At 39.8% G+C, this 27,143-nt stretch overlaps 1 protein-coding gene across 1 annotated transcript in view; it reads left to right on the top strand.

Moving 5' to 3' along the window:
- The window catches only part of IL6ST (interleukin 6 cytokine family signal transducer), a 221,812-nt gene that overhangs the window by 101,514 nt on the left and 93,155 nt on the right, over positions 1–27,143 (top strand). The window contains 4 exon segments of the mRNA XM_053699691.1: positions 17,801–17,921; positions 23,838–24,013; positions 24,526–24,683; positions 26,329–26,488. Of these exon segments, the coding sequence (XP_053555666.1) occupies positions 17,801–17,921; positions 23,838–24,013; positions 24,526–24,683; positions 26,329–26,488 (615 nt within the window).

Below are 27,143 nucleotides of genomic sequence, written 5' to 3'. Positions count from 1 at the left end.
GCCTATTTATATTCAGGTCATCTTCTCAGACCTGCAATTTCTTTGGCTGATGTTGAGGCTGCATCAACTTTCTGGTTGGAGAATTTAGCGCAACAGGAATTGGATTCTGACTTATCTAGCATTATTCGCTTACTGCAATATGCTAATCATTTTATTTGTGATGCCATTTTTGATATCAAAATTGATGTTCGATCCATGTCTTTAGCTATATTAGCTAGAAGAGCTTTGTGGCTTAAATCTTGGAATGCTGATATGACATCTAAATCTAGATTACTATTTCCGACTTTCCAAGGTAATAATTTATTTGGTTCTCAGTTGGATTCTATTATTTCAACTGTCACTGGGGGAAAGGGCGTTTCCTTTCGTCAGAATAAGGAACAAAAACTCAATCCTCCCCCCAAGGAATCTGCTTCCAATTGGCCTTCCTCAAATTGTAATAAATCCAAGCCATTTAGGAAACCAAAGTCAGCCCCTAAGTCCACATGAAGGTGCGGCCCTCATTCCAGCACAGCTGGTAGGGGGCAGATTAAGGTTTTTCAAGGATATTTGCATAAAATCTGTCCAAAATCAATGGATTCAGAGCATTGTCTCTCAAGGGTATCGAATAGGATTCAGAGTAAGACCTCCTGTGAGAAGATTTTTTCTTTCGCGTATCCCAGCAAATCCAGTAAAAGATCAGGATTTCCTGAAGTGTGTTTCATACCTGGAGTCTTCAGGGGTAATCATGCCAGTTCCTTTTCAGGAACAAGGTATGGGGGTTTTATTCAAATCTATTCATTGTCCGTAAAAAGGAAAATTTATTTAGACCAGTTCTGGATCTGAAAATTTTGAATCGTTATGTAAGAGTACCAACTTTCAAGATGGTGACTATAAGGACTATTCTGCCTTTTGTTCAGCAAGGACATTATATGTCCACAATAGACTTGCAGGATGCATACCTTCCTATTCCGATTCATCCAGAACATTATCAGTTTCTTAGATTCTCTTTTCTAGACAAGCATTACCAATTTGTTGCTCTTCCATTTGGCCTAGCAACAGCTCCAAGAATCTTTTCAAAGGTTCTAGGTGCCCTACTCTCTGTAATCAGAGAACAGGGTATTGCAGTGTTTCCTTATTTGGACGATATCTTGGTACTAGCTCAGTCTTTACGTTCTGCAAAATCTCACACGAATCAACTAGTGTTGTTTTTTCGGAAACATGGTTGGAGGATCAATTTACCAAAAAGTTTGATTCCTCAGACAAGGGTCACCTTTTTAGGCTTCCAGATAGATTCAGTGTCCATGACTCTAACAGACAAGAGACGTTTAAAATTGGTTGCAGCCTGCCGGCACCTTCAGTCTGTCATTCCCTTCAGTGATTATGTGTATGGAAGTTTTAGGTCTCATGACTGCAGCATCGGATGCGATCCCCTTTGCTCGTTTTCACATGAGACCTCTACAGCTTTGTATGTTGAACCAATGGTGCAGGGATTATACAAAGATATCACAATTAATATCCTTAAATCCCAATGTACGACACTCTCTGACGTGGTGGATAGAACACCATTGTTTAGTTCAAGGGGCTTCTTTTGTTCGGCCAACCTGGACTGTGATCACAACAGATGCGAGTCTATCAGGTTGGGGAGCTGTTTGGGGATCTCTGACAGCACAAGGGGTTTGGAAATCTCAAGAGGAGAGATTACCAATAAATATTTTAGAACTCCGTGCAATTCTCAAGCTCTTCAGTTTTGGCCTCTGTTAAAGAGAGAACCGTTCATTTGTTTTCAGACAGACAATATCACAACAGTAGCATATGTCAATCATCAGGGTCGGACTCGCAGTCCCCAAGCTATGAAAGAAGTATCTTGGATACTTGCTTGGGCGGAATCCAGCTCCTGTCTAATCTCTGCTTTGCATATTCCAGGTGTAGACAATTGGGAGGCGGATTATCTCAGCCGCCAGACTTTACATCCAGGGGGGTGGTCTCTCCATCCAGATGTATTTTCTCAGGTTGTTCAGATGTGGGGTCTTCCAGAGATAGATCTCATGGCCTCTCATCTAAACAAGAAAATTCCCAGATACCTATCCAGTTCCAGGGGTGTTCAGGCGGAAGCAGTGGATGCGCTGACACTTCCTTGGTGTTATCATCCTGCTTACATTTTCCTGCCTCTAGTTCTCCTTCCAAGAGTGATCTCCAAAATCATCATGGAGCATTTTTTTGTGTTGCTGGTGGCTCCAGCATGGCCACACAGGTTTTGGTATGCGGATCTGGTTCGGATGTCCAGTTGCCGCCTTGGCCACGGCCAGTCCTACTATCTCTAGGTCCGTTTTTCCATCAGGATCTCAAATAATTAAATTTGAAGGCATGGAAATTGAACGCTTAGTACTAAGTCATAGAGGTTTCTCTGACTCGTGATTAATACTAATGTTAAAAGCTTGTAAATCTGTCTCTAGAAAGATTTATTATAGAGTTTGGATGACTTACATTTCATGGTGTTCTCATAAATTCTCCTGGCATTCTTTTAGAATTCCTAGAATTTTACAGTTTCTTCAGGATGGTTTGGATAAGGGTTTGTCTGCAAGTTCCTTGAAAGGACAAATCTCCGCTCTTTCTGTTTTATTTCACAGAAAGAATGCTATACTTCCTGATATACACTGTTTTGTACAGGCTTTAGTTCATATTAAGCCTGTCATTAAATTAATTTCTCTTACTTGGAGTTTTAATTTGGTTCTGAAGGTTTTACAGGCTCCTCCATTTGAACCTATGCATTCTTTGGACATTAAACTACTTTCTTGGAAAGTGTTGTTCCTTTTGGCCATCTCTTCTGCTAGAAGAGTTTCTGAGCTATATGCTCTTTCTTGTGAGTCTCCTTTTCTGATTTTTCATCAGGATAAGGCAGTTTTGCGGACTTCTTTTCAATTTTTACCTAAGGTTGGGAATTCTAACAACATTAATAGAGAAATTGTTGTCCCTTCCTTATGTCCTAATCCTAAGAATTCTTTGGAAAGATCCTTACATTCTTTTGATGTGGTAAGAGCTTTGAAATATTATGTGGAAGCTACTAAAGATTTCAGGAAAACTTCCAGTCTATTTGTTTTATTTTCTGGTCCTAGTAAAGGTCAGAAGGATTCTGCTATTTCCGTGGCTTCTTGGTTGAAACTTTTGATTCATCAAGCTTATTTGGAGTCGGGTCAGGCCCTGCCTCAGAGAATTACAGCTCATTCTACTAGATCAGTCTCCACTTTGTGGGCTTTTAAGAACAAAGCTTCAGTTGATCAGATTTGCAAAGCAGCAACTTGGTCCTCTTTCCATACATTTACTAAATTCTACCGTTTTGATGTATTTGCTTCTTCGGAAGCAGTTTTTGGTAGAAAAGTTCTTCAGGCAGCTGTTTCAGTTTGATTCTTCTGCTTTTGATTTAAGTTTTTTCTTTCAATTATGAAAATAAACTTATTGTTTTGGATTGTGGATTATTTTTTTCAGCGGAAAATGGCTGTGTTTATTTTATTCTCTCCCTCTCTAGTGACTCTTGAGTGGAGATCCACATCTTGGGTATTGCTATCCCATACGTCACTAGCTCATGGACTCTTGCCAATTACATGAAAGAAAACATCATTTATGTAAGAACTTGCCTGATAAATTCATTTCTTTCATATTGGCAAGAGTCCATGAGGACCACCCTTTTTTTTTTTTATGGTGGTTATGATTTTTTGTATAAAGCACAATTATTTCCAAATTTCTTTTGTTGATGCTTTCTACTCGTTTCTCACCCCACCTCTTGGCTATTCGTTAAACTGAATTGTGGGTGTGGTGAGGTGTGTATTTATAGGCATTTTGAGGTTTGGGAAACTTTGCCCCGCCTGGTAGGATTGTATATCCCATATGTCACTAGCTCATGGACTCTTGCCAATATAAAAGAAATGAATTTATCAGGCAAGTTCTTACATAAATTGTTTTTTTGCCTCGGCTGAGGCTTCTTTTGGAAGAAGGGTTCTTCAGGCAGTGGTGCCTTCTGTTTAGGTCTACCTGTCTTGTCCCTCCCTTATCATCTGTGTCCTCTAGCTTGGGTATCGATTCCCACTAGTAATTTGATGATTCCGTGGATTCACCATATCTTAGGAAAGAGAACCTAATTTATGCTTGCCCGATAAATGTATTTCTTTCCGGATATGGAGAGTCCACGGCCCACCCTTTATTTAAGACAGTTATTTTTTCTAAAACCTCAGGCACCTCTACACTTTTATGTTATCTTCTTTTTCCATTTTTCCTTCGGCCGAATGACTGGGGATTATAGGTAAGGGAAATGACACACATAGCAGCTTTGCTGTAGTGCTCTCTGCCTCCTGCTGCTGGCCAGGAGTGATATTCCCACTAGTAATTGATGATTCCGTGGACTCACCATATCCGGAAATAAATAAATTTCAGTTAAGCATAAATTATGTTTTTGCCTCAAATGTCCCAAGTATTATTCACACCCCATTGTAAAAGACTTTAAGCAGCAAATCAGTATGCCTGTTCCGGGGCAGGCAAGGGAGCAAGCTTCATGCACACTCATCTTATTCCCCTACTCAGTTTAAGGAAGTTTACTATGAAATCTCTAGAGTTAAGTGAAATATCATGAGATCACAGTAAAAGAGTTCATGACCTCCTCCTTTTTTTTTTTTTTTACCTGCAGCTGGGCAGTAACTGAAAGATAACATTTTACAGAATACTGTAATACGTCCCTTAGAGAGAGTAATCTAATTTTATGCTGTGTCTGCTTCTGTTTGCAGACCAGCAATGATTACTACTATTGCTGATTTTATCAGAGTTTGTATTGATTCTGTCTTGGATTAGGTCTTTTCTGTTGAGCTTATTCTGGTTAAAGGGATAGTCTAGTCAAAATTAAACTTTCATGATTCAGATAGAGCAGGCAATTTTAAGCAACTTTCTAATTTTCTCCTATTATCAATTTTTCTATGTTCTCTTGCTATCTTTATTTGAAAAAGCAAGAATGTAGGCATAGGAGCCAGCCCATTTTTGGTTCAGAACCTAGGTACCACTTTCTGGTTGGTGTCTAAATGTAGCCACCAATCGGCAAGTGCTACCCAGGTTCTGAACAAAAAATGGGCCGGCTCCTATGCTTACATTCAAATTATAGCAAGAGAACAAAGAAAAATTGATAATAGGAGTAAATTAGAAATCGGGGGCAGACCCTTCATGCTGACTTAGATTCACTAGCTGGCTTTTTAGATTCCTTTTCCTTGTTCCAAGACTGGTTAGGCATCCAGGAAGGCTTGGACTGTTCCTGCTTGGTAGAGGGAGAGGAAGGCTTACCCTTGAAATTTCGAAAGGAATGAAAATTACTCTGACGTCCCTTCTGTTTATTTCTCTTATCCTGAGGGAGGAAATGTCCTTTTCCTCCTGTAATGTCGGAAATAATCTCAGCCAAACCAGGTCTTACCCTTGTAAGGAATAGCCAAAAGCTTAGACTTAGACGACACATCCGCAGACCAGGATTTCAACCATAAGGTTCTGCTGGCCAGTATGGCCAAACCAGAAATTTTTTATCCCAATTTGATAACCTGAAGGGAAGCATCCGTAATAAAAGAATTGGCCAAATTAAGAGCCTTGATCCTATCCTGGATCTCTTCAAGGGGAGTGTCTGTTTGAATAGAATCAGACAACGCATCAAACCAGTATGCTGCCACACTAGTGACGGTAGCGATACATACTGCAGGTTGCCATTGTAAACCCTGGTGAATATACATCTTTTTAAGTAACCCCTCCAACTTCTTATCCATAGGATCCTTGAAAGAACATCCTCTATGGGAATAGTAGTTCTCTTAGCTAAAGTGGAGATTGCCCCTTCCACCTTGGGGACTGTCTGCCAAGACTCCTTGATAGAGTCAGCAATAGGAAACATCTTCTTAAAAATAGGGGATGAAGTAAAAGGGATACCTGGTCTCTCCCATTCCTTATCAATAATCTCTGTAGCCTGATCTGGTACAGGAAAACACTCCACCATGGAAGGAACATCAAAATACTTGTTAAGTTTACTAGGCTTCTTAGGGTTGACAACGACAGTAGTGTCAGAGTCGTCCAAGGTAGCCAAAACCTCCTTGAGTAGTAAACTGAGGTGTTCCAGCTTAAACCTGAAGGATACAACTTCAGCATCAGAGGAAGGAACTACACTGTCGGAGTCTGAGATTTCACCCTCAGATGCTACCGAAGTATCCTCCTCCTCAGACTTTTGGGAAGGAACATTCGGAATAGCCACGACCGTGTCAGAAACCTTACTCACTGATTCTTTACATTTCCTCTTGCGCTTTCCCTTCAGCATGGGAAAAGCAGACAACGCATCCGAAACTGCAGAAGACATGAGGGAAGCAATGTCTTGCAAGGGCACTCCGAACGGAGCTTGAGAGGAAGTGAGGGCACTGTATTAGTGGACAATAATAATATTTGGGACACCGGAGGAGAAAACTGCGGCATATCCTGAACTTTGTCAGACTCCTGGACAGCATCCGTCCTAGACGATGTTGGCTCAAAAAGTCTATCCCTGAAATTTAATGTTCTCTCAACACATGAGGAACAGAAAGGGATTGGTGGTTCAATGTTGGCATTCAAACATAAATGACATCTGTCAGCTAAAACAGTCATGATCCATCTTTACAGAATTAAAAGATAAATTACTCAAATTTTTATAAATTTTACACAGAAACAAATCGTTACTGTCCCTTTTTAAAAATGCTTTATTTTAACAGCAAGGAAATAAATTAATGAACGTTTGTGCAAAAATTAATTTAAACAGTTATAACTCTAACAGCCTCTACACCTCAGCAGTTCATGCTGAGGAGCCTACCTGCGATACAAAACACGGTACAGTAAGGGCCCAAAGATGAACACAATTCCGGTTTTCAACCTGAGCTTAGAAATAAGGTCCCTTGGATATAAGGAGGACACCAACTGTGACCGCGATGGAAACTCTCTTCTCGATATACAGGAAGTGGAGAGGAAAGCTTGAAAAAGAAATATGAAGTACGTCACAAAACTCCGCCACTCGTTGCGCGCAATTAAACAAACCTCCCGGTCGGTATTTGTACAAAAGAAAACCGCCGGGAGTAAATTAAAAAAACACCAACCACCATTAAAATGCCTGACTCCTTGTCCCCAGCAGATCACTAGGTTTGAGAGGTCCTCTCCCTCACATGGACCTGTGGGAAAAATAATAAGACTGGATATTCTGTATAATAAGGGCAGCATTTGTATTATACATTATGGGAGGCGCAGTGAGAATTATGTACCACACGTTCCCATTGCTTAAAAGCCACCATTGCTCTACTTAAGAGACTGAAATGGACTACGGCTACACCCTAGAGGAAAAACAGCACATACTTGTACTGCAAATAAAATAATAAAATCTAGACACCTAACTTTACCACTTCTTTACTCTTACGTACGCAATGATAATGACTGGGGTTGGAGGGAAGGGAGGTGATATTTAACAGCTTTGCTGTGGTGCTCTTTGCCGCCTCCTGCTGGGCAGGAGTGATATTCCCAATAGTAATTAGATGATCTGTGGACTCACTGTGTCATTAGAAAGAAATAGAAAGTGCAAAGTTTAAATATAATACAACTTGAAGGACTCAATCTGAAGTCTAAAGCAACAAAGTGTAAATGTAACAAAACTCATGCAGTGCTATATTGCACTGGGCTTGACTATTTCACATACAGAAATGCTACTCGATAAGTATAGCAAAATCTACATTCTTGAGAGATCTTGCCATGCTGGAGGATCATTTTAGATCATATTATCTAGGCAGAGAGCACGCAATGGAGAGAAATTGCACAAAATCTTTTTGGATTTTTTTTTTTTTTTTTACCCTATATCGTACTATAAATGTATCTTCTTTACATAATGAACCCTGCATAATGAAATGCGCATCTCAAGGTAAAGTTATTGTTTAATTCTTTGAGGGCCCTTGCTGTACTGACAAGACTTTGTAGATCATCTAACCTGAGCGAAAGAGTTCAGCCCCTTCGGAAGCCTCTGTCCGTTAGCTGGGTATCAGCATGTACCTGTGTGAAATTTTGAATTTGCTGAACTTTAATCTTTCATACTGTTGACTATGGTTGGATTTAGGTTGGAAATTTAATTTTATTAGTGGACCCAGGCAGTACAATCCCTTGAGCAAACATATCTTTCTTGGGTACTTCAAATTTTTTTGCACAGACTTTTTTTTCCTGTTTTGGGTTACAATGTTTAAGACTTGGAAAAGTTATCTTAAAGGGACACTGAACCCACATTTTTTCTTTTGTGATTCAGATAGAGTATGCAATTTTAAGCCATTTTCTAATTTACTCCTATTAGCAAATGTTCTTCATTTGAGAAAGAGAAAGTCCTATATGGGTCTAATGTGGAATCTGTTTAGAGATTTTGTGTAGGTCTGTTATCTTATTCATTATTTAAAGAGTAAGTCTAGGCCTAGCCATTCATGGGGCAGCCATTTATTTTTATTTTACCAAAAACTTGCACTAAGCAATAAGCACCCTGGTGAGAGTGCTGGTCTCTGTATTTTCTTCCACAAAACTCTGATAGCATGTCTAGACTTTCCCTTTTTCTTTTTGTATTAAAGTGTGTAACGCGTCCGCTGCACACAGTTCAGGTTGATGTGATTGTTATTCTAAAGGTGTGTTAGTGACATATATGTGAGGGAACTGTCAGAAGGTTCAAAGCCTGTTCTCAGACATCTCAATTTGCTCCCTCTTGCTGAGCTATTGCAAGCCTTTGCTTTAGGTTGATTAGTCCCTAGGGCAAGACTATGCCATCTTAGCTTTTGCTTTGTACACCTGTTTGGTAATTAACTTGGATCTCAGTGCTCCAAAATTAAGTCTGTCGATTTGAGCCTGTGTCCTTGCATTATGAACAATAGGATCCCTGGTACCTAACATTTACTATGTTCATCCCTGCTTGATAGCTGACTGTCTGTTGACCAGTAGACTCTTTGACCTGAATTTGCATTTGACCCCCATGTTACCTTTTGACCAAGTGTTTGATTTTTTTTTTTTTTTTGGTTGAGAGTCTATTAGTTGAGGTCTTGGACCTCTGTGGGCTCTTTTGATTGGTATTGCTTAATTTGAGTAGTCTGATATTCCTTTTATAATAGTTTGAATGTGTTCATTAATTTTTGGCACTCATGGTCATTGCAATTCCCTGCAACTAGGTTAGACTTAGAGCCACACCTTGGATGGTAATTTGCTGATTCTAGTGTTTTAGTATGTTTGATAGGGTTTTCTTTTCGTGTTTTTGTGACTTTCTCTGAAGCTAAGATCAGTTAAATCAGTTAAAAAATACTTTTTTTTATAATTTCACAAAGTATTCTTTTATACACTGCTTTACTTTAAAGGGACATGAAACCCCAATTTTTTAGGATTACAATAGATTTTTAAGCAACTTTCCAATTTACTTATATAACAATTTGCTTCAATCTCCGGATTTATTGAAGGAGAAGCATTGCACTACTTGGCGATATCTCAAAACAATGGTAAGCCAATGGCAAGAGGTATATATGTGGAGCCATCAATCAGCAGCCAGCTCCTGAGCCTATCTAGATATGATTTTAATCAAAGGATACCAAGACAAACGAAGCAAATAAGATAAGTAAATTGGAAAGTTGTTTAATATTATATGCTCTATCTGAATCATGAAAGAAAAATTGTGGGTTTCATGTCCTTTTAAGATAAAATATGTTGAAATTGTGGTGGTTATTAAGTTAAGCCTTGGTTGTAGGGTGTTAGGCTTCTGAGGATGTTGAGATTGTCATCTGTTGGTGCATTCATTGATGTTATTTTGTCCACTTTTTGGTACTTTAGACTTGGGCAATGCTTATTTTAAAGTACTAGTAAGAATGGAGATCCACCAGGATGTGGAAGAGTTGACTCACAGCAGACATTTGTGTCCCTAATTTGGATTTGCGGGCTGCTGTGCAATAGTGAGAGCTGTGCCTTATTGCTGCATATGCAGATTAGGGATAAAGTTTCAAAAGAGCAAAGCATATTTAGAGGGTACTAACAGAGTGACTGTTTTGTGTGGGGTTGCATTTGTTTAAGGTGCCACATACTTTAATACTCTTGACAGACAGTGTTAATGGTGTAATAAAAATAATAGTCCACCTATGGTCCCACTGCCTGATATCTGTGGGGACTTAGTTGGATAGAAAGTAAGGTTAAAATTGACTTGAGGTGGGGTGCAAACTATGTAGGGTCCAGTGCTGTGCTGGGTTCGTCAGCAAAATTTGCAATGAACAGAGGTTCAATTATTGCAGGGCACCATCTTTGAATACTGGCTTTAGCTCTGTTTCTGTGCGCCGACTGGCCAGGTGTCTGGCTGACGGACTCTTCCTTTAAAGAGTCAGTAAAGTCAAAATTAAACTTTCATGATTCAGACATATGTGCAATTTTAGACAACTTTCCAATTTACTTCTCATCTTATTTTGCTTTGTTTTATTGGTATCCTTGGTTGAAAAGCATGCATAGATGGGCTACAGAGTAGCAATGCATTACTGGGAGCTATCTACTGTTTAGTAACTACGCATAAAAACTTCTGTTCTTTGGCTAACCCAATGTGTTCAGCTAGCTCCCAATAGTGCATTGCTGCTCCGTCAAGAACGGATACCAAGAGAATGAAAAAAATGTTGATAGAAATATATTGGAAAGTTGTTTAAAATTGTATGCTCTATCTGAATCATGAAAGAAAAATGTTGGGTTTCATGTCCCATTTAAAGTTTTGGTGTTCCCTTATGCACAGTTAGTGAAGGTGATACTCCACTGTGTGAAGTCAGACTCCACCACCTTAGACTTGATGTTTTAGAGCTCTGAAGTATTTGGAAATCCCTAGGAAAATCAAGAAATCAATCAATTATGATACTAGGAAGGGCCTAAAAGTTTCCACAATTCTATCAGCTAATTGGATTTGTTCTCTGATTTTGAGGCTTATTATCTTTTTTTTTATGAAAAAACAACTCCTTTTTAAAATCAGGGTTCATTCCACTTGAATGGTTGCACCTTCCTTGGCCTGTCATCAAGAAGCTTTAGTTGGAACTGTGATGCAAGACAGCCATGTGGTCTTCTCAGCATATTTTCACTACATTGTACCAGTTTTATATCTTTGCCCCAGCGCAAGCTGATAGAAAGGTGTTACAGCCTGTACTTCCTCTTTTTGTATGCAGACGTTTTCTTCCCTTCCCATCTTTCCTAAGATCCAGCTTTGGTAATGAATCCATGGAGGCCCATTTATCAAGCTCCGTATGGAGCTTGTGGGCCCGTGTTTCTGGAGAATCTTCAGACCCGCCAGAAACACCAGTTATGAAGCAGCGGCCTAAAGACCGCTGCTCCATAACCCTGTCCACCTGCTCTGAGCAGGCGGACAGGAATCGCCACAATTCAACCCGATCAAGTACGATCGGGTTGATTGACACCCAGCTGCTGGTGCAATGCTGAATACGGAGAGCGTATTGCTCTCCGCATTCAGCGAGTTCTTGCGGACCTGATCCGCACTGTCGGATCAGGTCCGCAAGACCTTTGATAAATAGACCTCATGGTATGGATATGGTTCTTTAAGACCAAGAAAAAATGAACAAAAACAGATTTATACTTGCCAATAAATCAATTTATTCATACTTTAGTTCAAACCCTTCATTTTATGTTTTATGGTTCAAACTTCCTCATATAGTGATATGTATAAAATCTTACTTTATTACTGTATACAAGATTTTTATTTTTTTAAATTTAAAATAAGTCTGAAAGTTTATTCAACTCACACTTGTCTTTATTTTATAGGTTTATTCTCCAGTTCTTCAACCAATGAAAATATTATTTTTTTAAAAAGGGTTTTCTGTAATTTAGAACACTATGGAGATAGAAAATGTATTTTCTCCAACATAGGTGTGTCCGGTCCACGGCGTCATCCTTACTTGTGGGATATTCTCTTCCCCAACAGGAAATGGCAAAGAGCCCAGCAAAGCTGGTCACATGATCCCTCCTAGGCTCCGCCTACCCCAGTCATTCTCTTTGCCGTTGTACAGGCAACATCTCCACGGAGATGGCTTAGAGTTTTTTAGTGTTTAACTGTAGTTTTTTATTATTCAATCAAGAGTTTGTTATTTTGAAATAGTGCTGGTATGTACTATTTACTCAGAAACAGAAAAGAGATGAAGATTTCTGTTTGTATGAGGAAAATGATTTTAGCAACCGTAACTAAAATCCATGGCTGTTCCACACAGGACTGTTGAGAGCAATTAACTTCAGTTGGGGGAACAGTGTGCAGTCTCTTGCTGCTTGAGGTATGACACATTCTAACAAGACGATGTAATGCTGGAAGCTGTCATTTTCCCTATGGGATCCGGTAAGCCATATTTATTACGATCGTAAATAAGGGCTTTACAAGGGCTTATTTAGACTGTAGACTTTTCTGGGCTAAATCGATTCATTATTAGCACATATTTAGCCTTGAGGAATCATTTTATCTGGGTATTTTGATATAATAATATCGGCAGGCACTGTATTAGACACCTTATTTCTTAGGGGCTTTCCCAAAGCATAAGCAGAGTCTCATTTTCGCGCCGGTGTGGCGCACTTGTTTTTGAGAGGCATGGCATGCAGTCGCATGTGAGAGGAGCTCTGATACTTAGAAAAGACTTTCTGAAGGCGTCATTTGGTATCGTATTCCCCTTTGGGCTTGGTTGGGTCTCAGCAAAGCAGATACCAGGGACTGTAAAGGGGTTAAAGCTTATAACGGCTCCGGTTCCGTTATTTTAAGGGTTAAAGCTTCCAAATTTGGTGTGCAATATTTTTAAGGCTTTAAGACACTGTGGTGAAAATTTGGTGATTTTTGAACAATTCCTTCATGTTTTTTCGCAATTGCAGTAACAAAGTGTGTTCAGTTTAAAATTTAAAGTGACAGTAACGGTTTTATTTTAAAACGTTTTTTGTACTTTCTTATCAAGTTTATGCCTGTTTAACATGTCTGAACTACCAGATAGACTGTGTTCTGAATGTGGGGAAGCCAGAATTCCTATTCATTTAAATAAATGTGATTTATGTGATAATGACAATGATGCCCAAGATGATTCCTCAAGTGAGGGGAGTAAGCATGGTACTGCATCATTCCCTCCTTCGTCTACACGAGTCTTGCCCACTCAGGAGGCCCCTAGTACATCTAGCGCGCCAATACTCCTTACTATGCAACAATTAACGGCTGTAATGGATAATTCTGTCAAAAACATTTTAGCCAAAATGAACCCTTGTCAGCGTAAGCGTGGCTGCTCTGTTTTAGTTACTGAAGAGCATGACGACGCTGATATTAATATCTCTGAAGGGCCCCTAATCCAGTTTGAGGGGGCCAGGGAGGTTTTGTCTGAGGGAGAAATTACTGATTCAGGGAACATTTCTCATCAGGCTGAATCTGATGTGATTACATTTAAATTTAAGTTGGAACATCTCCGCATTTTGCTTAAGGAGGTATTATCCACTCTGGATGATTGTGAAAAGTTGGTCATTCCAGAGAAACTATGTAAAATGGACAAGTTCCTAGAGGTGCCGGGGCTCCCAGAAGCTTTTCCTATACCCAAGCGGGTGGCGGACATTGTTAATAAAGAATGGGAAAGGCCCGGTATTCCTTTCGTCCCTCCCCCCATATTTAAAAAATTGTTTCCTATGGTCGACCCCAGAAAGGACTTATGGCAGTCAGTCCCCAAGGTCGAGGGAGCGGTTTCTACTTTAAACAAACGCACCACTATACCCATAGAGGATAGTTGTGCTTTCAAAGATCCTATGGATAAAAAATTAGAAGGTTTGCTTAAAAAGATGTTTGTTCAGCAGGGTTACCTTCTACAACCCATTTCATGCATTGTCCCTGTCACTACAGCTGCATATTTCTGGTTTGATGAACTGATTAAGGTGCTCGATAGTGATTCTCCTCCTTATGAGGAGATTATGGACAGAATCAATGCTCTCAAATTGGCTAATTCTTTCACTCTAGACGCCACTTTGCAAGTGGCTAGGTTAGCGGCTAAGAATTCTGGGTTTGCTATTGTGGCGCGCAGAGCGCTTTGGTTGAAATCTTGGTCGGCTGATGCGTCTTCCAAGAACAAGTTACTAAACATTCCTTTCAAGGGGAAAACGCTGTTTGGCCCTGACTTGAAAGAGATTATCTCTGATATCACTGGGGGTAAGGGCCACGCCCTTCCTCAGGATAGGCCTTTCAAGGCAAAAAATAGACCTAATTTTCGTCCTTTTCGTAAAAACGGACCAGCCCAAAGTGCTACGTCCTCTAAGCAAGAGGGTAATACTTCTCAAGCCAAGCCAGCTTGGAGACCAATGCAAGGCTGGAACAAGGGAAAGCAGGCCAAGAAACCTGTCACTGCTACCAAGACAGCATGAAATATTGGCCCCCGATCCGGGACCGGATCTGGTGGGGGGCAGACTCTCTCTCTTCGCTCAGGCTTGGGCAAGAGATGTTCTGGATCCTTGGGCGCTAGAAATAGTCTCCCAGGGTTATCTTCTGGAATTCAAGGGACTTCCCCCAAGGGGGAGGTTCCACAGGTCTCAGTTGTCTTCAGACCACATAAAAAGACAGGCGTTCTTACATTGTGTAGAAGACCTGTTAAAAATGGGAGTGATTCATCCTGTTCCATTAAGAGAACAAGGGATGGGGTTCTACTCCAATCTGTTCATAGTTCCCAAAAAAGAGGGAACGTTCAGACCAATCTTAGATCTCAAGATCTTAAACAAATTTCTCAAGGTCCCATCGTTCAAGATGGAAACCATTCGAACTATCCTTCCTTCCATCCAGGAAGGTCAATTCATGACCACGGTGGATTTAAAGGATGCGTATCTACATATTCCTATCCACAAGGAACATCATCGGTTCCTAAGGTTTGCATTCCTGGACAAACATTACCAGTTTGTGGCGCTTCCTTTCGGATTAGCCACTGCTCCAAGGATTTTCACAAAGGTACTAGGGTCCCTTCTAGCGGTACTAAGACCAAGGGGCATTGCAGTAGTACCTTACCTGGACGACATTCTGATTCAAGCGTCGTCCCTCCCTCGAGCAAAGGCTCACACGGACATCGTCCTGGCCTTTCTCAGATCTCACGGCTGGAAAGTGAACGTGGAAAAGAGTTCTCTATCCCCGTCAACAAGGGTTCCCTTCTTGGGAACAATTATAGACTCCTCAGAAATGAGGATTTTTCTAACAGAGGCCAGAAAGACAAAGCTTCTGGACTCTTGTCGGATACTTCACTCCGTTCCTCTTCCTTCCGTAGCTCAGTGCATGGAAGTGATCGGGTTGATGGTAGCGGCAATGGACATAGTTCCTTTTGCGCGCATTCATCTAAGACCATTACAACTGTGCATGCTCAGTCGGTGGAATGGGGACTATACAGACTTGTCTCCAAAGATACAAGTAAATCAGAGGACCAGAGACTCACTCCGTTGGTGGCTGTCCCTGGACAACCTGTCACGAGGGATGACATTCCGCAGACCAGAGTGGGTCATTGTCACGACCGACGCCAGTCTGATGGGCTGGGGATCCCTGAAAGCTCAGGGTCTTTGGTCTCGGGAAGAATCTCTTCTACCGATAAATATTCTGGAACTGAGAGCGATATTCAATGCTCTCAAGGCTTGGCCTCAGCTAGCGAGGACCAAGTTCATTCGGTTTCAATCAGACAACATGACGACTGTTGCGTACATCAACCATCAGGGGGGAACAAGGAGTTCCCTAGCGATGGAAGAAGTGACCAAGATCATTCTATGGGCGGAGTCTCACTCCTGCCACCTGTCTGCTATCCACATCCCGGGAGTGGAAAATTGGGAAGCGGATTTTCTGAGTCGTCAGACATTGCATCCGGGGGAGTGGGAACTCCATCCGGAAATCTTTGCCCAAGTCACTCAACTATGGGGCATTCCAGACATGGATCTGATGGCCTCTCGTCAGAACTTCAAAGTTCCTTGCTACGGGTCCAGATCCAGGGATCCCAAGGCGGCTCTAGTGGATGCACTAGTAGCACCTTGGACCTTCAAACTAGCTTATGTGTTCCCGCCGTTTCCTCTCATCCCCAGGCTGGTAGCCAGGATCAATCAGGAGAGGGCGTCGGTGATCTTGATAGCTCCTGCGTGGCCACGCAGGACTTGGTATGCAGATCTGGTGAATATGTCATCGGCTCCACCTTGGAAGCTACCTTTGAGACGAGACCTTCTTGTTCAGGGTCCGTTCGAACATCCGAATCTGGTTTCACTCCAGCTGACTGCTTGGAGATTGAACGCTTGATTTTATCGAAGCGAGGTTTCTCAGATTCTGTTATCGATACTCTTGTTCAGGCCAGAAAGCCTGTAACTAGAAAGATTTACCACAAAATTTGGAAAAAATATATCTGTTGGTGTGAATCTAAAGGATTCCCTTGGGACAAGGTTAAGATTCCTAGGATTCTATCCTTCCTTCAAGAAGGATTGGAAAAAGGATTATCGGCAAGTTCCCTGAAGGGACAGATTTCTGCCTTGTCGGTGTTACTTCACAAAAAACTGGCAGCTGTGCCAGATGTTCAAGCCTTTGTTCAGGCTCTGGTTAGAATCAAGCCTGTTTACAAACCTTTGACTCCTCCTTGGAGTCTCAATTTAGTTCTTTCAGTTCTTCAGGGGGTTCCGTTTGAACCCTTACATTCCGTTGATATTAAGTTATTATCTTGGAAAGTTTTGTTTTTAGTTGCAATTTCTTCTGCTAGAAGAGTTTCAGAATTATCTGCTCTGCAGTGTTCTCCTCCTTATCTGGTGTTCCATGCAGATAAGGTGGTTTTACGTACTAAACCTGGTTTTCTTCCAAAAGTTGTTTCTAACAAAAACATTAACCAGGAGATTATCGTACCTTCTCTGTGTCCGAAACCAGTTTCAAAGAAGGAACGCTTGTTGCACAATTTGGATGTTGTTCTCGCTCTAAAATTCTATTTAGATGCTACAAAGGATTTTAGACAAACATCTTCCTTGTTTGTTGTTTATTCAGGTAAAAGGAGAGGTCAAAAAGCAACTTCTACCTCTCTCTCTTTTTGGATTAAAAGCATCATCAGATTGGCTTACGAGACTGCCGGACGGCAGCCTCCCGAAAGAATCACAGCTCATTCCACTAGGGCTGTGGCTTCCACATGGGCCTTCAAGAACGAGGCTTCTGTTGATCAGATATGTAGGGCAGCGACTTGGTCTTCACTGCACACTTTTACCAAATTTTACAAGTTTGATACTTTTGCTTCTTCTGAGGCTATTTTTGGGAGAAAGGTTTTGCAAGCCGTGGTGCCTTCCATTTAGGTGACCTGATTTGCTCCCTCCCTTCATCCGTGTCCTAAAGCTTTGGTATTGGTTCCCACAAGTAAGGATGACGCCGTGGACCGGACACACCTATGTTGGAGAAAACAGAATTTATGTTTACCTGATAAATTTCTTTCTCCAACGGTGTGTCCGGTCCACGGCCCGCCCTGGTTTTTTAATCAGGTCTGATAATTTATTTTCTTTAACTACAGTCACCACGGTACCATATGGTTTCTCCTATGCTATTATTCCTCCTTAACGTCGGTCGAATGACTGGGGTAGGCGGAGCCTAGGAGGGATCATGTGACCAGCTTTGCTGGGCTCTTTGCCATTTCCTGTTGGGGAAGAGAATATCCCACAAGTAAGGATGACGCCGTGGACCGGACACACCGTTGGAGAAAGAAATTTATCAGGTAAACATAAATTCTGTTTTTTTTGTGCTAATTTGGTCTATGGGGATATGATTGTGTATATTTGTTTCTTGCAGACCCTCCAGACAAGCCTACAAACTTGACATGCATTATGTATGATAAAGAGAAGATGACCTGTACATGGAACCCTGGCAAGCCAACTCTTCTAAACACCACCTATACGCTGAAACACAAATGGTAAATATCTCCTGTTGGATACAATATGCAGTAACACATTTTAAATAACTGAATTAAATACCCAGTGGGAATTTTCAGTGTTATTTACTTCTGCTGACATCCAAGGAGGAATATCAGGTTTCTGTAAAATACAGCTTATGCTTTTTACACTCCGATAATTTGTACACTCTGTGGATAAGTAATAGTTATTTGTTGGTAAAGCAGGCTGCTGGTGGAGTAATTCCTGCCTATTTAGTGCACCTTCTGTAATGGATTTTTTAGCAGATTCCATTACACGCACAGTAGCAACCACAAGCTTCAAAAGCTTATGTGCAGTACAATACATGTCCCATATATCCATGCTGTGATATCATTATTTTTTCTATATTTATATTTTTTGCCAAAAAATGGGTAACATGCAAGTGTCTTGAGCACTGGATGGCAGTAAACACTAATGCCATCTACTGCTCTTGCCAATGTATAACATTAAAGGAATTCTTGCTGCCATATCGTGCTCCTGACACATGCCCTCTCCTTAGCCTACCTACTTGAGAGAATGAAGCAAATTTGGTAATAGAAGAAAAGAGGAAACTTTTTAAAAATTGTACGCTCTATCTGAATCCATAAAGAAAAAGGTTGGAGTTCAAGTCCATATGGAACTTGGGCCACTGCAAGTATCTGAAGGAGAGTTGCTGCACAACATGTGCAAACAGGTGAGCACTGGAGTGTAGTGAAAGCTAGATTTCAACATGGCGGCATCTATGACTAGAGGAAGGTGGGAAATGGCCGCAATACTGTGCTGATAAAATGTATTTAGTGTTTAATGTCCCTTTTTAATTTTACATTTCCATAACTTTTATGAAGGCTTTCCATTGGTGCCGCTATTTATTTATTTTTATTTTGTAAGCGCTTCATAAGAATTTATTGTACAGTGTAATTAAGACAGAGGGAGAACCTTTGTATTAGCTAAAGGGACATTATACTGTAAAAGTGGTTTCCCCTTAATGTGTTCCCAATGACTTGTTATGGTAGCTGCAATGTATATCAGGTATGGGAAATTGCTATTTTAGTTTTATTTTTGTATACAAAAAATCTGTTTTGCTGATTGAGGCCTCAATTCATTGTTCTATTTCTCTGTACATTAAAGCCTCCATATCTTCTTCTGTGTCTATACACAATGGCCAATTGTGAAAAAGAAAAATTGTAATAACTCTTTACCAACCCCCCACTGTGAATTTGATTGCTGCTTACCATATCTTGTTTATGTAGTGTTTCTATAGAGAATACTAAAGTATTCATATTGTCAGTAAAGGTGGTGGTTTCAACAGACGTAAGCAGCTATTTTTAATGACAATATAAGGGTAAAGGAGCAATTTATAAACAATGTTATGCACTGCAGCATCTAAAACAGATCAATCTGCACACAATAAAGCGGAGAAAAAATTTCAGCTACACATCCAACTTTACCACCTTTATTCAACAGACACCCAGGTGTTCACCCATACCCACCCCTTATGTGCTGTCCCACTTTTAGCCACACCTGCCAGATGCTCTTCTACTCTTAGGTGCACTCACCCACCAGACACTCTAACATTTTTACATGCATCTACAAGGCTCCTCCACTCTTTTTTTACCTGTGTACTTAAGGATACCTTTCATCCATATTGGGTATTCTTTTACACACACACACACACGCGCGCGCGCGCATACACACATACACACACACACACACACACACACACACACACACACATACACACACACACACACACACACGCGCGCGCATACACACACATGCATGCACACACACACACACCCCAGGAGCTTTCCCACTATGTAGGCTCTCACTCATACACAGACACTTTCCTACACTTACACACATACATGCAATTATGTAATACCTGTCTATTATACAGGTGCACTTTCCCCCTTAAAAAAAATCTCCATGTAATCTCTAATAGATACCATAAACTCTCCCTATTCACACAACCCCATTGTAACTCATGACATTCAAACACAGATGCGCTAAGGACCTTTAGAGACATCCATTATAATTAGCACATTGCTGCTGCACACTGTGTGTGTATATGACCATCTGGGATATTAAAGGGACACTAAACCCAAAATCTTTCTTTCATGATTCAGATAGAAAATATGATTTTAAACAACATCCTAATTTACTTCTATTATCTAGTTTGCTTCATTCTTTAGATATCCTTTGTTGAAGAAATAGCAATGCACATGGGTGAGCCAATCACACAAGCCATCTATGTGCAGCCACCAATCAGAAGCTACTGAGCCTATCTAGATATGCTTTCCAGCAAAGGATGTTAAGAGAATGAAGCAAATTAGATATTAGAAGTAAATTAGAAAGTTGTTTAAAATGAAAAGCTCTTTCTAAATCATGAAAGAAAAAATGTGGATTTCATGTCCCTTTAAGAGAGTAATAAAATTGAGAATCTCAAAAAAAGGTTCTTCCAGGAAAATGCTTTTACAGTTGCAGTTACAGATATAAGTTAGTCTTATATCTATGCAAGATTCAAAGGACATTCTTACCTACCCCTTTATCCTTTTTCTTTCTACCTACAACTGACAGAATAAAAAACAATGCTTTTTTAAGCCAATTCACAGGTGAACGTTTATAACTTTCTTAAAGGGATACTAACCCCACATTTTTTCTTTCATGATTCAGAGCATGCAATTTTAAACAACTTTCTAATTTACTCCTATTATCAATTTTTATTTGTTCTCATGTTATCTTGATTTGAAAAAGCAGTAATTAAAGGTTAGGAGCCAGCCCATACTAATTGCTCTGTGTTTATAAGCCATTGTGGAACCCCCTCTTACGTTATGTACCTCTTGTACTAAAAGGGCCTTACAATGTAAAAAGCATATTTTAAGTAAAGAAAATGTGCCTAAGGATGATTCTCAGTCTGAAGAGAATCAGGATATGGCATCCAATTCTCCCCAAGTGTCACAATCTTTAACGCCCACACAAGCAATGCCAAGTACCTCTAGTGCGTCTAATTCTTTTACTCTGCAGGAGATGGCTGCAGTTATATCAACTACCCTTACAGAGGTGTTATCTAAATTAACATTTTTACAAGGTAAACGCAGTAGGTCAGGTATTAATGTGAATACTGAATCCTCTGATGCTTTATTGGCTATTTCCGACGTACCCTCTCAGGGATTTGCTGCCTGAGGGAGAACTTTCAGATTCAGGAAAGATGATATCTCAGACAGATTCGGACGTCATGTCCTTTAAATTTAAGCTGGAACGCTTCCGCCTGTTACTTCGGGAGGTTTTAGCGACTCTGGATGATTGTGACCCTATTGTGATACCACCAGAGAAATTGTGTAAGATGGACAAATATCTAGAGGTGACTACTTACACTGATGTTTTTCCGGTTCCTAAAAGAATTTCGGAAATTGTAAAAAAGGAATGGGATAGACCAGGTATACCGTTCTCTCCTCCTCCTCCTAATTTTAAGAAAATGTTTCCCATATCAGACACCATTCGGGACTCTTGGCAGTTGGTCCCTAAGGTGGAGGGAGCTATATCTACCCTGGCTAAGCGTACAACTATACCTATTGAGGACAGTTGTGCTTTCAAAAACCCTATGGATAAGAAGTTAGAGGGTCTTCTAAAGAAATTATTTATTCATCAGGGTTTTCTTTTACAACGTACAGCCTGCATTGCTCCAGTTACTAATGCAGCAGCTTTTTGGTTTGATGCTCAAGAAGAGTCTCTTAAGGTTGAGACCCCATTAGAGGATATTTTGGATAGAATTAAGGCTCTCTAGCGCCCGCTGCTGCTACAAAGACAGCATGAAGGGACGGCCCCCGATCCGGGACTGGATCTGGTAGGGGCAGACTTTCTTTATTTGCTCAGGCTTGGGCAAGAGATGTTCAGGACCCATGGGCATTAGAAATTGTGCCCCACGGGTATCATCTAGAATTAAAGGATTTTCTCCCAAGAGGGAGATTTCATCTTTCACGATTGTCTGTAGACCAGATAAAAAGAGAGGCATTCTTACGCTGTGTAGAAGACCTCCCTACCATGGGAGTAATTTGTCCCGTTCCAAAACTGGAACAGGGACAGGGGTTTTACTCAAATCTTTTCGTGGTTCCCAAAAAAGAGGGAATTTTCAGACCCATTTTAGATCTCAAGTGTCTAAACAAGTTTCTCAGAGTCCCATCGTTCAAAATGGAGACTATACGAACAATCTTACCAATGATCCAGGAGGGTCAATATATGACTACCGTGGACTTGAAGGATGCATACCTTCATATCCCTATCAACAAGGATCATCATCAGTTCCTAAGGTTTGCCTTCCTGGACAAACATTATCAGTTTGTGGCTCTTCCCTTCGGGTTGGCCACAGCACCCAGAATCTTCACAAAGGTTCTAGGATCTCTTCTAGCGATTCTCAGACCGCGGGGAATAGCAGTGGCGCCTTATCTGGACGATATTCTGATTCATGTACTAACCCTAGCTAAGCTTAAAAGCTGTGTGTATGTGTGTGTGTGTGTGTGTCTGTATATGTGTATGTATATATATATATATATATATATATATATATATATATATATATATATATATATATTCACTCTCACTCACTCTCACACTCTCACTCACTCTCACACTCTCACTCACTCTCTCATACAAGTGTGTGTGTAAGTTCTTAGTGGATCTCAGTACTTTTCTGAGATCTAGACTTATGTGATATATAGGGGCCTATCTATCAAGCTCCGAACTGAGCTTGACGGCCCGTGTTTCTGGCGAGTCTTCAGACTCGCCAGAAACACAAGTTATGGAGCAGCGGTCACAAAGACCGCTGCTCCATCCTGTCCGCCTGCTCTGAGCAGACAGGAATTGCCGGAACCGTACTCGATCGGGTTGAATTCCGGCGATTCCTGTCCGCTCAGAGCAGGGGATGGCAATCAACCCGATCGGGTTGATTGCCATTCCCTGCTCTGAGCGGACAGGAATCGCCGGAATTCAATCCGATCGAGTACGATCGGGTTGATTGACACCCCCTGCTGGCGACCCATTGGCCGGGAGTCTGCAGGGGGCGGCGTTGCACCAGCAGCTCACAAGAGCAGCTGGTGCAATGCTGAATACGGAGAGCGTATTACTCTCCGCATTCAGCGATGTCTTGTGGACCTGATCTGCACTGTCGGATCAGGTTCGCAAGACATTTGTTAAATTGGCCTCATAGTCTCTACTACTTTCACTTTTTGGGTATTTCACTTTCTTGGATGTTTTGTTAGGGTTTCATTTGAATGTATTTTCTTCCTATTTTCAGCACAACTGACTGGTTTTGTTTTTTTCATTCTATTTTTGCTAATTTTAGCAAGGAATTTTGAGACTCTTATCTTGTATTTGAAACAATTAAATGTATTTCAGCCTCCGTTTTTGTTGTCTTATTTTATTTCTTTTTGTGGTCACCCTTATGTTAAGAGGTACTTCTTGGTATTAATATCTCATCTTGTAAGCATTAGCTAGGTGGTGCCAAGATAATTCGAGTTTTAATAATCAACCTATATAACCTATATAATGCTTACAAAGGTTCCCATCCCTTGCTATTTTATCCTATGATGGACAGTCTAGGATTGAGGGATAAGGAACTGAGGTCATCCTTCATATAGATTTAAGGGGAGTGGTTATTTCTGTCCATGCCACCTTCTGATGGGGTCTCATCTGGTAACCATTAACTAGGTATTAGGACAAGATATAGAAATGTCTGCTGTTGATGATTATATATATATATATATATATATATATATATATATATATATATATATATATATATATATATATATATATATATATATATATATATATATAAAGAGAGAGAGATTGTATTTTCTTACATTTTAAGCTACATGTTGATTTTTTAATATAATGTATTCACTTTGTTTCCCTTTTTAAAGGCCTCTGGAAGAGGACCGAGACAGTTGTATTCCACAAGGTGGTGTAAATGACACCTGTACAATTTCCAAAAATGCAGTGTCTCTATTTTTTATCAACAACATCTTCTCAGTTGAAGCTAAAAATGTTCTTGGAACCAGAGTATCAGATGAAATCGTTTTAGATGCTGCATCTGTAGGTTAGTTTTATATTTTTGTTCTTTGTCCTTTTTGTCACTTGCATAATAAATTGTCGTCTATATATTTTAAAGGGACAGTAAACACTTTGTAATAACATTTGTTGTGTTGCTATAAAATAACATATCAGACAAGTTTATATGTTTTTGTTGCCTTATTTGGAGAAGCCAGACTTGGCTTTAGTCTGCAGACAACAAGGCTAGCCACTGTTATAATGTTAGTATAAAGTACATTGTTTTGCAGTTGTTATCAGTTAAAGCCAATTAATGACAGGTATGTAGCAGGGTTAGTCTTCATAAGTCTGCAGGGTGCATTTAAAGTTGTGAGAATTATAAAATCCACAATTTTTAGAGCTAAGTCACATAAATAGGGGCAAAATAAATCATATATTGCAACGCTGTTTCATGACACATAACTAAACATTTTATAGCTACAGTTACTTTTATGTTGTAATTTTTGTGAAATGTAATTGTTTCTTTACTATTAACTCTTTTCCATAATATCCGTTTTATAGTCAAGCCTAATGCTCCTGTTATCACATCTCTGGTCTCTACTTCCGAGTTGCCAAATGCTTTAAAAATAATGTGGGACAATCCAATGAAAGACATTCCAGATATGAAGATGATATATAACATTAGATATCGCCCAAATATCAGCAGCCAATGGGAACAGGTAACTGATCACTTTGTATTTTGTAGAATTAAATCATCATGTAAAATAATAATAATGAGACAGGTACTTTTGGCCTCGGAGCAAGACCACTTGAAGGTCTGTTTGTAATGGGTTGTGACTCTGTGTGTAATTTAATATTTTTTTTATATCTGATATTTATCAATAAATATTTTTCAGTTTGGGCACTTTGCTGCTTTGGTAAATCTAATTGCATTGTTCTGCCCAGTGCTTATAACTGTGCATGCCTTCCTAACACTTGTGAGTGTGATGCTTTGAGAGCTCGCCCTAGTCAATTTGTATTCAGTTGTTAAAATAAATACCAAGATGCAAAAAGGACAAATAGAATTGCATAATCCGGAACAAAAGCTTTTATCCAAGTCTTCCTCAAGCAGTTTCTCAACCCAAGATCAATAGGTATCAGGAAAGTGTGTGTGTAAAAAAAAAAAAAAATAACATTCTATTTAACTATTGGGCTTTGTGGTTTCAACCCCCCCCCGGCAGCTTTTTCATATACAAAAATAAACATAAATCAGCATTTCCCATACATTTTATACTCTGCAGCTGGTATAAAGTTATTGGAAACACGTTAAGGGAAAAACTATTTTACAGTACACTGTCCCTTTAATTCAAATCATTTACTTTATATATTAGTATACAAAGAGTTATTATGCATTCAGCTTAAGTGAATTAAGTTTCTACCTATTTGAGGTAGTTTGGAAAGGTGAAGAAAAGATGGTCTATCCCTCTGCTGTCTGCTTACTGAAACCTTGATTCTCAAGGGTAAAGGTTTTTCATATAAAGTTGTTCCTACTTGTCTGATGGCCTATAACCATATAACACCTAAGGAATGTGACAGAGAGTCCAAACCTTGTCAAAGGTGGGAAGACAGGACTCTGGTCATAAAGATCCCAATGTTTCTTTGGCCAGTTTGACTCACTCAGATATTTTTTTGGTTTATGAATTATTTTTTATGGGCCATGGTCATTACACTAGGATGGTTGGAACATCATGAACACTGAAGCTTCATTTTAACAATTGCCTAAGCTGTCTTTCTTGCATGCTCTCACTAAATTCTACCTGTGCAACGTTTGTTATATCAGTGCAAGTAGCACTTGGTAGGCATGCATTATAAACCATTTTCCCTCAGAACTAGGCAGTTTTTCTTTCAACTCATCGGTTACTGATTATTTCTCCTCGCTCGCAGTTTTAGCTATAACTTTTGTGTCTGTTGTCTTGGAGTTAAACACTTCTGTCGTCCATTTCTCTAAAAAGTTTAATGCCTGTTTATGCATGAACTTGTATAAAGGGACATTAAACTTACTTAAAGGGACATGTGCATAATTATGTAGCATAAGGATAGCCGTACTTGTTAAAAAATGTGGGGAATTACTTAACTTGCATGTATTGCCTTTCTCTTCGGGTCTTCAGTTAAAGAAAATAAAAAAATAAAAAAAATTAAGGAAAAGTCACAGCTCACTGTCTAATTGCATTGCGCCCGATCGCACCATTCAAATAAATGTAGCTCACCTCAGGGCTGGATAAAGCTGACAACTGTGATTTGTAAGTTAGTTAGGAAAATTAACTCACATTATAGAACTTGTGGATTTTATCTTAAATCCTTTTTGAATGTATATTGCCTCTTCAGGTACCACAAGCAGACACCGCCTCACACAGGACTTCATTTACACTGCAAGACCTTCTGCCATATACAGAGTATGTAGTGTCGTTACGCTGCAAGTTGGACAAGGATAGTGGATACTGGAGTGACTGGAGTACAGAGAAGGGTAGCATAACACCAGAAGCCAGTAAGTGAAATAATTTGAAGTAATTTAATAAATTGTAATGCTAAAAATGCTTAACACAGCCATTTGTAGGTTGACTAATTCATTCATTCAGACATAAACTCAACCATTTTAATTGTAAATATTTTTTGGGGAAAAAATCTATAAATCTGTATTCAGTCATTTTAAATAGGCCTAGAATTTTCAATTTTCATTACATTTTTACCTCCCTTACAATATTAACTACAATATATTTTGATAATTCATTAAAACCTAGAATTTATAGTGCTATTAAAAAGGGCGAGAGAAGGCAGAGAATTTCCTGTACAAAAACTTTTTATATAAATTTACTTTTTACTTTCAAGTTCTAAAGCAAGTAGCCACTGGGTGCCCCCCACCTTCCCTTACTGGCCTCTGCCAACGACACCTAAATGTAGCTTGGTGTGACTGCATCCTTTCTAGGCCTCTCAGCTGTGGAATACAAATCCATCTTTATTGAAAGCTAGATTTTAAGATGACGGCACCCAGATCTAGAAGAAGGCAGGGAATAACTTTACTACAAAGCTTTTAAAAAGTATTTAGGTTAGTGTTCCTTTTAAAGCCAATTTGAAAGTTTTTTTTTTATTTTACTTATTAGTTATTAGACATACTGTATTAATTTATGAAGATGTAAACCACA

Source organism: Bombina bombina, chromosome 2 (assembly GCF_027579735.1).
Source record: "Bombina bombina isolate aBomBom1 chromosome 2, aBomBom1.pri, whole genome shotgun sequence".
NCBI classification, from domain to species: domain Eukaryota; kingdom Metazoa; phylum Chordata; class Amphibia; order Anura; family Bombinatoridae; genus Bombina; species Bombina bombina.
Note: the sequence above shows the minus strand (reverse complement) of the source record. Positions and strands in the feature narration are given on the sequence as shown.